We start from the raw sequence: 14,910 nt of genomic DNA, 5'->3' as shown, positions 1-14,910 counted from the left end.
CCCCAGCAGCACTTTTTGTGCCAGCAAAGAAATGGAAGTAGATACCAGCTGCTGTGGAGGTATAAGATCAACAACACCAGCACACAGGAGGGCTGCTAGTATGGGTTCTTTGGTCTGCTTTTCTGAAGGAAAGCCACTTAAAGGGGTTTACAATGTCACTTTAATTAAACATACATATATCATTCACTTAGTTCAGGGGGAAAAGCCAGCACCCTGGACTTTGGGGAACATACAAACAGAAATTACAAGCAGAAATTATAAACAGAGAAAATAAACACAAGTCAACAGACAGGGCTTCTAACTGTCCATAGCAATACATACATAATTACCAGAGTGAGGAGCACCAACATCTGGGTTTTCAAAACCAGAGCTCTCCTTAACAGCTACCCAGAGTCTCATCTGGACAAATCACATGAACACTATTCCAATGAGTGATTCCCAAAGTAAAATGCTAACCTCCAATTATATATATGCTTCTTCAGACAAAATGTTAACCTCCAAGTATATATACACTTCTTCAGGGTCAGAGGGTGTCACAACCATGTGACTTAAACTCACGTGACTTAGGCCTTCCCATGACTTAAACAGGTCATCAAAGAATCTTGATTCAATCAAAGACTCTTGATTGAAACAAAGGCAAGACTCAAAGACACTAGATTGCTTTAGTGCTGAGAAGCATTCCAAAAGAAAAAAACAGCAAAAAGTCCCACCCTGCTTGCCATTACAACATCTAAACAAATTGTATACAAGATATAATGGAATATAATTATGCTCTAAGAAGTGATGCATGCCCATTGGTTGGGGAATGACTGAAGAAGTTGTGGTATTTGATTGTAATGGAATTCTATTGTTCTATAAGAAATGATGAGCAGGATGATTTCAGAAAAACCTGGAAAGACTTATATGAACTGATGCAGAGTGAAGTGAGTAAAACTAGGAAAACATTGTACACAGTAGCAGAAATACTGTATGATGACCAACTCTGAATGATTTAGTATTCTCAGCAATACAACGTTCCAAGACAATTTCAAAGGACTCACAATGAAAAATGCTATCAACCTCCAAAGGGAGAACTGACGGAGTCTGAACAAAGCATGGATCAAAGATGGACCAAAACATAATACTGTTCAATTTATTTGTGTGTGTGTGTGTGTGTGTGTGTGTGTGTGTGTGTGTGTATGCGTGTGTTTTTTATCTGTGTCTTTTTTCACAACATGGCTGACATGGAAATGTTTTGCATGTCTCCCATCAAGAGTTACCTATTTCTAGCTGGATGTCCCAAAGTCATCTCAATATGTTGAAAACAAAACTCACTACCTCTATCTTCTGAACTTCCCAATTTCCCCTGAGCATGTGAATATCTTCCTAGGCTCTCATCCCTAGCATTATCTTGGCTTCCTCACTATCCCTAACCCTACACATCCAATTTTACCAAATCATTCTATCTCTACATTTTCCCTACTTGTCTCCTCCTCTCCATTCACATAGCCACCACCCCAATAGAGACCTTCATCATCTCTGAACTGGACTACAGTAATAACCTCTTAATCAGTCTCCCTGTCTTATTTCTCACTGGTCTAGTCTGTCCTCCATGAATCCCTAAAGTAATGTTCCTAAAGTATAGATCTAACCATATTATTTCCCTACTCAATAAACTCTAGTGACTCCCTATTAACTCAATTGGTAGGATCTTTATCTCATCCTTTTTCTGACCTCTATTTTTTGCCTTATCCTTCTTCTTCTTTCTCCGTTGATCTCTCTGCCTCCATCCAACCATAATCAAAACACCTCATAGAGGACTCTGTACAGAGTGGACACCTGGCTGGGGTGCTGAATGAGTGACTGGGTCTTTGCTGTGAGTCGGTAGTCTGGCAAATGTTTACAGACTTGTCAGTGGCCACAATCCAAACTCTGAGGGAATATGAAGTGTCTGGAATTGGAAGGTGTGTCCCCCAACAATTGGCAGGACACAAAATCTGTGAATCTAACCCAACTGAGTATCAGCACTCCACCTGTCACCTATAATGCCATCAAAAAAGGCTGCCTTCCCCTCACCAGGGATAAATGGCTCCTGGAAGACCTGGAAGAGCTCTTTGTGGGCTGTCAGTGCAGATTCCAGCTCCACCCCCCTTCTTTCTGCAACGTGGACTCTTGGTGTTGGGCAAGTTTCTGAGAATTCCTACCCCTGGGGGTGGGGACTCTCAGCCACCTTAGAATCTTGGATCTATATATGGAGCTTCTCTGCCTTGAGGAAAAATTAAGCTCAAGAACCTTGTAGTGGACAGATTGAACCAAGAAACAGCTGAAAGCATCTGGAGCCCCAAAGACCAGAAGACATTTGTCGAAGTAAGAGATTATGTGTCTGTGTTTGTGTGATTCTATATTATTAGGTATGTTTAGAGCATGGAGGGGTTCTTATTCTGATGTCTGTGAATTTGTAGTTTTTAAATATTTTGATAACTATCTTTCAATATAGTTCAATGGTTTCCTTTAGAATCCTTCATATTTTATTTTATACATATAAAAACATGATTCTGAGAATGGGTCCATAGGTTTCATCACACTTCCAAAGGGGTCCAGGACATTAAAAAGGTTAAGAATCCCTTGTTCAGAGAGTCTGAGGGCATTTGTCTGTGCCAGTAATACTCTGTATGCATTGATTTGTCTCTGTATTTCTGTGGCCCTGAGTATTGTAATGAGTGTGTGAATTGAGGTGGTCTGAGTGTTTGTTTCTGTACCTGAATTACAATATGTGTGTGTCTAGAGCATATGAGTTGTGCATTTGTACAACCAATACAGTGTTGGGGGATGAGGGGAGGGGTGCAGTCCCTGGCTAATATGTTTCTGTGCCCATAGAAATTTCATACAGGGATTTCTTGATCAGGTAGAGATTGCAGTAGATCATTCTTGTGGTGCCTTCCAACAAGAGTAAGAACCTATTCTTCCCTCCCACATGGCAGGTTGGGGTGGCAGCCACAAGGGTAAAGCAGGAATATGGGGACCTCACCTGAGGAAACAGACATCAGGTTTATACTTTCTCCTACAGAGACTTCAAAATGAAGACCATCTTTCTGCTAGCTGTACTAATAGCCTGTGGTAAGAAGTGACCCCATGACTGACCTCTTCCCAGGAATCAGCCCCAGGAGGGACAACTCTCCTGTTGTACAAAAGTGCCTCCCCCAGAATATCTTGGGATCCCTAGCTCTCCTCATTCCTTGAACCTTGCAAATCCCAATTAATTCTTCACCATCTCTTATTAGAGGTTGGGAGGAAAATAGAGAGGACAAGATTCTCTGCTCAGATGAAGGATAGGGAAGGACAGACTAAAGCAGTAGTGGAAAGAGAAGACACAAGGGTGGCCACATCTGACTGAGGACCACTGGTCTCTCTTGCAGGCTTATCTGAGGTGAAAGGGAGCTTGAGAGAATTCAACAGCATGATTGGGAAGCTCACAGGGAAGAATGCATTGTTTAGCTATGGCTTCTACGGCTGTTATTGTGGCTGGAAAGGCAAAGGAACCCCCAAGGATGCTACTGACAGGTAAGCTGGTGTTCCCCAGCCCTGCCAGGGTGGCTACCTTAGCTTCCTTGGGAATCACGACAAACAGCAACGATGGGAAATACAAATTAATGGGTAGGGCACAAGGTAGTGGCACCAATGAAATTAATTTCTAAGACAAAATTATAGAAGAGTGTTCTTCTCAAGCATTCCTTGGAGTCTTTCTATATATGCCCTTGAAGTCCTCCAGAAGAGGCACTAGTGAAGACTGTGACCAGATAAATTTTCAGAATCAGAGACCCTCCATTAAATAGAACAAGATTGAAGTTGAAAAGGACCTTAGAGACATGTAGTCCAATCCCCTCAAGTTACAGATGAGAAAACTATGATCCTAGTAACTCAGGTGTCATGATGACCAAACCAGGGATCATTCCACCACAGCCAGCTGCCTCCTTGGCTGGCCCCTCTGAGTGTCCTGTTTGTGGACTTCCTGCTCCCCAATAGGAGAGCACAGCACTCAGTAGGCCTCCTTTCTTTAGGTGCTGTTTCGCCCATGACTGCTGCTATTCAAAGCTGATGAAGAAAGGCTGCAAGCCCAAAACACAGAGCTACAAATTCACATACAAGGGTGGATCCATCACCTGTGGTGAGTCACGTACCGCTGAGCATTCCAGATGTGCAGAACTCTAAAATGGTGTCTGGAAGGGCACTGCTCTAAACTCCCTGAAAACAAAGGCTGCACTCTCTCCTCAGATGAAGGGCTTGCCCTGGGGAAGGGCCTGTATCTCCATCAAGGCAACCAATAAAGGGAGTCAGCTTGGCATGGCAGGCTAAGGGGTGTCAATAGAAGGGAAAATTACCAACCCTCCTGGTTCATTCATTTCTCTGAACTTATAGGGTCTGGGAGCTACTGTCAGAAGCAAATCTGTGCCTGTGATCGAGTAGCTGCCTTCTGTATGAAGAGAAACCTGAAGAGTTACAGTACGAAGTATCGCAACTACTCCAATTTCCTATGTAGAGGGAAAAGTCCTAAATGCTGAGAGCTTCTGTTCCCCTTCCTCAGCAAGAATTGACAAGAAGGAGCCTGAAAATTCCAATTCCAAAGCCATCACCTCCCAATCCACAGCTTTTCACATTTCCTTTTCTGAACAGTATTGCTTTGACATCAGAATTCAGATTAATTAATGCAATCAAATCAACAAAGCTTTATTAACTGCTTACTCTGGGCCAAGCTTTCTAATGTAATTACCGACCTCTCTTCTAGAGTGCTGATGATGAAACCCATCTCCCCTGTCTCAGGAGAGAGTTGGAAAAGGAGGGATGTGGAAGCTACACATGTAGTCTGATGCTGTTGGGATGTTTGGTTTGGTTTCTTTTATTCTTCCTCTTTGTTATGAGGAGGGGTAGTTATTAGGAAGTGACAGTAATATGAAAAAAAACTATAAATAAAATGTTGAGTTTGGAGTTTTATTTTGTCTTTTCATCAGTCCCATGTTGTTGGCATCACATAAATTTGCTCTGTACAGGTAAAATAGGATGGGGTGGAGAGGGAGGAAAGGAATGTGGGGGAAAGAAACATGGTTCTGCCCTTTCCTACCTGCAGACCCTGTTTCTCCAACTTGTCACTATTCCTCTGAAGGACTCAGAGACACAGAATATTGGAGTTGAAAGCAGGTTCCACTAGAAGCCATCTATTATAAGCATGCCTAGAGAAGATGCTTCCATCTCAGAAATACTTCTGCCTTCCTCTTGTAGGTGTTAAATGAGCTTGCCAAAGCACTGAATCTAACAACCCAATTGATGACTGGGGGTTGGGGTGAAGCAGACAAGAGACCCTTCCCCCACCCCTGACCTCTGCTTCCAGCTGGGCTGAATCACCTTCCCTGTGAGCTGTCTCCAGGATCCCTGCTGTCATTAGCACCTTGGGTTCCACATGTCTCTAGGCCACCTACTACAAGGGGGAGCATCACAGTAGTATCAGCTAGAATCACACACATTTTTGAAGGACAAGCCTTGTCAGCCAAATATCTGTGTAATACATTCCAAATACAGGGCTAGCACTTCTGAGGGAAACTACACCATCGATCCTCTCTGGAACTTAGAGTTGGGAAAGCCAAAAGAGGCTTGAGGAGGTCAAGTGATTAGCAGCTGTCAAAGACAAGATTTGAATCCAGGCCTTCCTGGACTCCAGCTCCAGGGTCTATCCACAATGGCAGGATGTTACAGAATCCAACGTGAGCAGTTGGGGACTATCCATATCCAAGTCTATTTCACTTCCTTTCTTTCCTTTTCGTACTTGATTCAGTTCAATAAACATTTATTAAGTGCCTACTCTGTGCCAATCACTCTGCTAGGCACTGTGGATACAAAAAGAAAAAGAATCCTTGCCCTTGAGGAGCTTATGTTCTAATGGTGGAAGACAAGACACAAAGCATAGATTATGCCACCAAAAACATAGAGCTGGAAAAGGCCTCACACCCAGGCCATCTAGTCTGATTTCCTAAGGAGGCAGTGCAGGACGATGCAGTGAAAAGAACCATGGTTCTGGAGTCTGAGGACCTGGGTTCCAGTCTCCTCTCTGATACTGAACTAACTCTCTTTGTGGGTGAAGATGAATCACTGGTCCACAGGCTTCTTATCTGTAACATGAGAGTGTTGGGCTTGATAACTTGCAAGTTCCCTCCACCTCTAATTCTGTGAGCCTTCATTTTATATGTGAGGAAACGGAGGGCTAAGACAGGTCAGTGACTTGACTAAGGTCACATAGGTAGCTGGACTTGGAGTCAGGGTGTCCTGAGTTCAAATCTGACCTCACATACTTACTAGGTGTGTGACCCTAGGCAATTGACTTAAACTCTGTTTAACTGTTTCGAGATCTGATAAAAAAAATTGATAGAATTTTAGAAAAGGCAGATATGATAGACCTCTGGAGAAAACTGAATGGGGATAGAAAGGAATATACTTTTTTCTCAGTGATACATGGCACATACACAAAAAGTGACCATGTACTAGGCCATAAAAACCTCACAATCCAGTGCAGAAAGGCAGAAATAGTCAATGCATCCTTTTCAGATCATGATGCAATAAAAATTATTTGTAATAAAGGACCATGGAAAGATAGACTAATAATTAATTGGAAACTAAATAATCTAATTCTAAAGAATGAGTGGGTCAAACAACAAATCATAGAAACAATCAATAACTTCATTCAAGAGAATGACAATAATGAGACAACATACCAAAACTTATGGGACGCAGTGAAAGCAGTTCTCAGTGGAAGTTTTATATCTCTGAATGCTCATATGAATAAAACAGAGAAAAAGGAGATCATCGAACTGGGCACGCAACTGAAAAAGCTAGAAAAAGAACAAATTGAAAATCCCCAATTAAATATCAAATTAGAAATACTGAAAACTAAAGGAAAGATGAATAAATTTGAAATCAATAAAACTATTGAACTAATAAATAAACTAAGAGCTGGTTTTAAGAAAAAACTAGTAAAATTGATAAACCTTTGGTCAATTTGATTTAAAAAAAGAAGAAAACTAAATTATCAGTATCAAAAATGAAAAGAGTGAATTCACCTCCAATGAAGAGGAAATTAAAACAATAATTAGGAATTATTTTGCCCAATTGTATACTCGTAAATTTGATAATCTTAGGGGAATGGACAAATATTTACAAAAATTAAACTCCCCAGATTAACAGAAGAGGAAGTAAAATACCTAAATAACCCAATCGCAGAAAAAGAAATTGAACAAGACATCAAAGAACTCCCTAGGAAAAAATCTTCAGGGCCAGCTGGATTTACAAGCTAATTCTATCAAACGTTCAAAGAACATTTAATTCCTATACTTTATAGACTATTTGAGAAAATAGGCGAAAGAGCCCTACCAAATTCTTTTTATGGTACAAATATGGTACTAATACCTAAACCAGGAAGAGTAAAAACAGAGAAAGAAAATTATAGACCAATTCCTTAATGAATATAGATGCAAAAAAAATTTAAATAAATTTATTTTATCTTTAATTTACAACAGTCAGTTCCATAAGTTTTGGGGTTCCAAATTTTCCCTCCCTCTCCTCCTCCCCTCCCCACCAAGATGGCATGTAATCCAATGTAGATTCTACATATACCTTCACATTGAACTTCTTTACATAATAGTCCAGTTGTAAAGAAGAATTATAATCAATTATAATCAATAATGGAATGAATCATGAGAAAGGAGAAACAAAACCAAAAAAGAAGGGAAAAAAAAGAGCAAGCAGTTTGCCTCAATCTGCATTCAGATTCCATAATGCTTTCTCTGGATGTGGATAGCTTTTTCCATCATGAGTCTTTTGGAGTTGTCTTTGAACCTTGCATTGATGACAGGAGTCAAGTCTATCAAAGTTAGTCCTTACAGGTACCGTGTGTCTGTAATCATGTATAATGATCTCGTGGTTTTGCTCCCCTCACTCAGCATCAGTTGATATAAGTCTTTGCAGGTTATAATGAAGTCGGTCTGCTCCTCATTTCTTATTGCACAATAGTATTCCATTACATTCATAGGCCACAATTTGTTTAGCCATTCCCCAATTGATGGGCATCCTTTTTATTTCCAATTCTTTGCCACCACAAAAAGAGCTGCTATAAATATTTCTGTACACTTGGGTCTATTTCCCACTTGTATGATCTCTTTGGGATATAGCCCTAGAAGTGATATTGCTGGGACTAAGGGTATAGATGCAAAAATTTTAAATAAAATATTAGCAAAAATATTACAGCAACTTATCATGAGAATAATACACTATTACCAGGTAGGATTTATTCCAGGAATGCAAGACTGGTCCAATATTAGGAAAACTATCAGCATAATTGATCATATCAACAACAAAACTAGCAGAAACCATATGATTATCTCAATAGATGCAGAAAAAGCTTTTGATAGAATACAACCTTCATTCCTATTAAAAATACTAGAAAGCATAGGAATAAACAGTCTTCCTTAAAATGATAAGTAGCATCTATCTAAAACCATCCGCAAGCATTATATGTAATGGAGATAAGCTAAATGCTTTTCCAGTAAGCTCTGGGGTGAAATAAGGATGTCCATTATCAACCCTATTATTCAATTTGGCACTAGAAATTTCAGCTTTAGCAATGAGAAGAAAAAGAAATTAAAAAAATTAGAATAGGCAAAGAAGAAATTCAGTTATCACTCTTTGCAGCTGATATGATGATTTACTTAGAGAATCCTAGAGAATCAAGTAAAGAACTACTCAAAATAATAAATAACTTTAGCAAAGTTGCAGGATATAAAATAAACCCACATAAATCCTCAGCATTCCTATATATTACTAACAAATCCCAACAGCAAGAGATAGAAAGAGAAATTCCATTTAAAGTTACTGTAGACACTACAAAATATTTGGGAGTCTACCTGCCAAGACAAACTCAGGACCTATATGAACACAATAACAAAATACTTTTCACGCAAATAAAGTCAGATCTAAATAAATGAAAAAACATTAGTTGCTCATGGTTAGGTCAAGCTAATATAATAAAAATGACAATTTTACTTAAATTAATTTAATAATTTAGTGCCATATCAATCAAGCTACCAAAAACTGTTTTATAGAGCTGGATAAAATAATAACACAAAATTCATCTGGAAGAACAAAAGGTCCAGAATATCAAGGGAATTAATGAAAAGAAATGCTAGAGAAGGGGTCCTAGCCATAACAGATCTTAAACTGTATTATAAAGTGGCAATCATCAAAACTACTTGGTACTCACTGAGATATAGTGTGGTGAATCAGTGGAATAGGTTAGGTACACAAGATGCAGTAGTCAATGACTATAGCAATCTACTCTTTCATAAACCCAAAGAGTCCAGTTTCTGCATTAAGAATTCACTATTTCACAAAAACTGCTGGGAAAATCTGAAAATAGTATGGCAGAAACTGGGCATAGACCATCTTACACCATATAACAAAACAGTCAAAATGGTTTCATGATTTACATATAACGGCTGATACTATAAGCAATTTGGGAGAGTAAGGAATAGCTTTACCTGTCAGATTTATGGAGAAGGGAAAATTTTATGACCAAATAAGAGATAGAGAGCATTATGAAATGCAAAATGGATAATTTGATTGTCTTAAATTGAAAAGTTTTTGTACAAACAAAGCCAATGCAACAAAGATTAGGAGGGAAGTAGAAAATTGGGAAAGAAGTTTTACAACCAGTGTCTCTGATAAAGGGCTCTTCTCTAAAATATATAGGGAATTGAGTCAAATTTATAGTCATTCCACATTTCATAAATGGCCAAAGGATATGAATAGGCAGTATTCAGAGGAACAAATTAAAGATATCTCTAGGCATATGAAAAAATGCTCTAAATCACTATTGATTAGAGAAATGCAAATCAAAACAACTCTTAGGTACCACATCTCTCTTGTCAGATTGGCTAATATGACAAAACAGGAAAATGATAAATGCTGGAGAAGATGTGGGAAAATAAGAACACTGTTACATTGTTAGTGGAGTTCTGAACTGATCCAGCCATTCTGGAGAGCAATTTGGAACTATGTTCGAAGGGTTATAAAAATGTGCATACCCTTTGACCCAGTAATACTACTTCTACGACTGTATCCCAGATATCACACAAGTGGGAAATGAACCCATATGCACAAAAGTATTTGTAGCAGCTCTTTTTGTGGTGGCAAAGAACTGGAAATCAAAAGGATGCCCATCAATTGGGGAATGGCTAAACAAGTTGTGGTATATGAATGTAATGGAATACTATTGTGCTATAAGGAATGAAGAGCAGATGGACTTTATAATAACCTGGAAAGACTTATGTGATCTGATGCTGAGTGAGGGGAGCAGAACCAGGAGAACATTATACACAATTACAGACACACTGTATCTCTGATGACTAACTTTGATAGTCTTGGCTCTTCTCAGCAATACAAGGTTCTAAGCCAGCTCCAAAAGACTCATGATGGAAAAAAGCTATCCATGTCCAGAGAAAGAATTACAGAGTTTGAATGGAGATTGAGGCAAACAGTTTGCTCTCTTTTATTTTTTTTTTCTTTTTTGGTTTTGTTTCTTCTTTCTCATGGTTCATTCCATTGTATATAATTCTTCTCTACAACTTGACTACTGTGTAAATAAATTTAATGTGAAGGTATATGTAGAACCTATGTTGGATTACATGCCATCTTGGGGAGGAGGGAGGAGAAAAGGAAGGGGGAGAAAATTTGGAACTCAAAAACTTGTGGAATTGAGTGATGTAAAATAAAAATAAAAAATAAATTTAAAAAAATTAATAGCATTATCCCTCCCAGACTTGTTGTAAGGATCAAATGAGTAGGAGGAGAAGGCAGAGGAGGAGGAGGAAGAAGTGGTGGTGGTATTGATATTGGTGATGGTAGTAGTAATAGTAATAATGGTAGTAGTAGCAGTAGTAGAAAGAGGAGGAAGAAGAGAAGAAAAAAGAAGTCATGGGTGGTGATAGTGGTGGTAGTAGATAGTAGTAGTGGTGGTAGTAAGAGCAGTAGTAGAAGGAGAAGGAGGAGGAGGAGGAAGAGGAGGTATTATGTGGCAGTAGTGGTGTTGATGGCAATAGTAGTAATAGTAGTAGTGGTAGGAGTAGCAGTAGCAGAAGAAGGAGGAGGAGGAAGAAGAAGAGGTAGCAGTAATGGTGGTGATGGTGGTGGTGTAATAGTAGGGGTAGTAAAAATAGCAAAAATGAGATTCAGACTCAGTTTTTCTGACTCCAAATCTAGTGCTTTTTCCCATTCATGCCTCTCATAGTCTGGTGTTAACCTGATGCCAACATGCACATACCAAATATGTTTCTATTAATCAACTTTTAAGGCAGAATTTGAGTTCTGTTTCAAAGGATGACTCCTCTACCCATACCACAGAGGGATTCAGCAGGCAAAGAGAAGGAAGGACATTCAAGGCATAGGGAATGTGATGAGGAAAGCCATGGAGATGGGAAAATACAGGGCATGTTTCAGGGGGGAGTAAGTTGTCCAGTTTGGCTGGAGCACAGAAGAGATTCACATAAGATAAGACTGGCAAAGTAGGATAATGATGGATTGTGAAGGGTCTTGAATGCTTGGGATGACCATCTGAACTAAGAAAACGTGGAGCTTTGCTTTTTTTTAAGGGAAGTGCAACATGAGCAAAGAAATAGGAAGATAGCTTTGGCATCAGGAAATGAAGAATTAGAAGGGGTAGGGGTCATGGTGAGGGGAGAGCAGACACCCAGGGCAAAGAGCTTCTGGTACAAAAGAGAGAGAAGCCCTGAAATGTAGTGTGCTGCTCTTATAGTCCAGAAAACTTGGGTTCAAATCCTACCCCTGACACTAACTAGCTTTGTGATCATAGGCAAGTCATACAATCTTGCTGAACCTTCCAGCTCCCACTAGTATGACCAGTCAGCAAAGCTAGGGAATGACTGCCTATTCATCCCCTCGGTGTTCTACATGTAACTCTGAGGTGCTGTGGAAGCTATTGCTGTAACTCAAAAGCCCCTACCAATGTCCTTCCCCAATATCAGTTAATATCAAGTATCCAGCCAGCTATTATGAGTTTTTGGAAGTAGGTATTGACTAAGGTGGTGCATGGGGTGTTAAGACAGGACTAGCAACTCTGGCGTGAGGGCTGCTGAGCCCTTTTTAGGGCTATTCATGCGCTTTTAGTGTCCACCTTTCACCCAACTCTCATCTGTCACTCCAAGAAGCTCTTAAGGGGTCCAATGCCCACATCCAATAAAACCATCTAGGCAGATGTGCTAAACCAGGTTGAGGGTAAGTGACAGGTGTCAAACCCATAGTGAGTTGGGGATATCTACAAAGCACTGCCTCAGTGCTAGTAAAAAAGACCCCCGTAATCTCTTCCTGACCAGTTGTTCAACCACTCTACCATCTATGGGCTGAGAGCTCCAGAAGCAAAAGCTGCCACTGTGGATTCAGCAGCTCCCAAGGCCTGCTTCTGGTTTGCTGGGGCCAGACTGTGCTGCTGTGGCCTCTGCTGGACTGTGCTCTACTCTGACCCATGTGCCACATACCTTTCCTGCTGACCTTCTAAATTGTCTTAGGTTAGATGAGAGGTCTGGAAAGCACCACTGCTGCCACTGATTCAGTCAGCCTGAGGCCAGCTCTGGATTAGCTGGAGCCTGGTCTGTGCTGTGTGCAGCTGTGCTTGACTATGCTCCTCTCTCACTCCAGTACACGTTTCCTGCTGACCTTCCAAGTTGTCTTGGGCTAGAAATTTGTTTTACTCCTCTTTTGTGGGTTCTGCTACTCTAGAGTTTGTTTAGAGTCATTTTCAAAGGGATTTGGAGGAATTTGAGGGAGAACTCTGGTGAGTCCCTGCCTTTACTTACCCAGCTTGTCTCCACCTCCAGCCAGTTTCAAAGTTCTTGAGATGTTGACAGTGTCCTTGTATCACTTTTTCTGCCCATAATGTGAGTACTCGCCCTCTGTGAATTCTCCATAAAATAGTCTTTTGGTAAGCCTTACATTGGCATTCAAACACCATGGCCAGCCCACCATAGTTGCACTCTCTGCAGTAGAGTTTGAATGTTTGGCAGTTTAGTTAAAGAAAGGACCTCAGTGTCTGGTATCTTATTGTGCCAGGTGACATTCAGCATCTTCCTAAAACAATTCAAATGGAAATGATTCGGTTTCTTGGCATAGCTCTGGTAGATGGCTCAGGTTTCACAGGCATATGACAATGAAGCCAGCAAAATAGTTGTGTTGACTTTCAGTCTGGTACTCAGTCTATTACCTCTTCTCTCCCACACTTTCCTTCAGAGCCTCCCAAACACTGAGCTAACTCTGGCAATGCTGCATCTACCACATTATCAATGTGTACATCCCTAGAAAGTATACTGCCAAGGTTGGTGAACTTACCCAAAGCATTCAAAACTTCTCCATTTGCTGTAACTAATGGTTCCACATATGGATGGTGTGGTATTGGCTCATAGAGCACCTGTATTTTATTGGCATTAATAATTATGCCAAAATTAGAGCAAGCAGCAGAGAATCAATCTATGTTTTGTTGAAACTTAACTTCAGAGGCTGCACTGAGTGCACAATTATTTCCAAACAAAAAATCATGCACCAACACTCTCTCCACTTTGATCTTGACTTGTAGCCTTTTCAAGTTGAGGAATTTCCCATCAGTGCAGTAGCTGACCTTGATGCTGCATTCATCCTCATTAAAGACATTTGACAACATGGCTGAAAACATCAGGCTGATAAGCATGGGAGCAAGCACACTCTTGTTTCATTCCATTGGTGACTGGGAAAGCGTGAGAGCACTGTCTATTATCCAGAACCCAGGCGAGCATGCCATCATAAAATGGACATACAATGCTGAGGAACTTCTCTGGGCAACCAAATTTTGACAAAATTTTGCATAAGCCCACCCAACTGACAGTATCAAAGGCCTTGGTCAGATCTACAAACGTTATGTACAGACCACTGTTCTGCTCTTGGCATTTCTCCTGGAATTGTCAGGAGACAATTCCAGGAGAAACTCATATCCACTGTTCCTTGGCCCTTCTGCAACCATGCTGGCTCTAAGGTAGCTGACCATCTTCCAGGTGAAGGATAAGCCTATTAAGGAGTATTCTGGCAAGAATCTTGCCAGCAATGACTAAGAGAGAGATTCCTCTGTGATTCTCACAGAGTAATCTATTTCCTTTACTTTTATAGAGGTGGACAATGGAGGCATCCTTGAACTCCTGGGGGTTATCCTCCTCTTGCCATATAACACAAAAATTTCAGTCAGCTTTTATATGAGCAATGGACCCCACACCTTGTAAATCTCAGCTGGAATACAATCAGCACCAGGTGCCTTACCACAGGAAAGGAGCCTAAAGGCATCCAAAACCTCTTCTTCAGTTGGAACTGTAGCTAGGGAGGAATTGAGTTCAACCCTAGGTAAATGTCTTCAGCATTTATTGATGACAGTCTGTTGAGAACAAATGTTCAATCCATCTCTCTAGGATCATGTCTTAATCAATGTGGCTCTGTCAGCACTGAGTAGTTGAGATGCACCATAGGTCTTTGGCCCATAAATAGGGTTGTTATTATCAGCATGAAACTGAATTTCATCTGCTTTCTTACAGAGCCAAGAATTCTGCATCTCTCTAAGGTTTGCTTGTACTTTACTTTTGATGAAATTAAATGCTGCCTTCTTAGAGACGGATGAAATGTCCTGTTGATAAACCCTGCAGAGTTCTCATTTTTCATTTAGCACCTTCTGAATTTCCCCATCCTTTTCATCACACCAATCATGATGTTTGCAAGTATTCTGACCCAGATGAGCAAATGCAGTGATGCACACCAAATATCCAAAAGCTGTCCACTCCTTTTCTGCTCCACTGTTGCCATCTTTCTGTT

General features: G+C 40.4%; 1 protein-coding gene across 1 annotated transcript; it reads left to right on the top strand.

Moving 5' to 3' along the window:
* The first annotated feature begins 2,259 nt into the window (after window positions 1-2,259).
* On the top strand, window positions 2,260-4,930 carry LOC118839499 (phospholipase A2, membrane associated-like). The gene is made up of 5 exons (XM_036746968.1): window positions 2,260-2,346; window positions 3,047-3,096; window positions 3,396-3,540; window positions 4,038-4,144; window positions 4,396-4,930. The coding sequence occupies exons 2-5, from the start codon at window positions 3,057-3,059 to the stop codon at window positions 4,536-4,538; spliced, it is 435 nt and encodes a 144-aa protein (XP_036602863.1). The 5' UTR covers window positions 2,260-2,346; window positions 3,047-3,056; the 3' UTR covers window positions 4,539-4,930.
* The last annotated feature ends 9,980 nt before the right edge of the window (window positions 4,931-14,910 follow it).

The sequence above is a fragment of the Trichosurus vulpecula genome, chromosome 2 (assembly GCF_011100635.1).
Source record: "Trichosurus vulpecula isolate mTriVul1 chromosome 2, mTriVul1.pri, whole genome shotgun sequence".
Classification (NCBI taxonomy): Eukaryota; Metazoa; Chordata; class Mammalia; order Diprotodontia; family Phalangeridae; genus Trichosurus; species Trichosurus vulpecula.
Note: the sequence above shows the minus strand (reverse complement) of the source record. Positions and strands in the feature narration are given on the sequence as shown.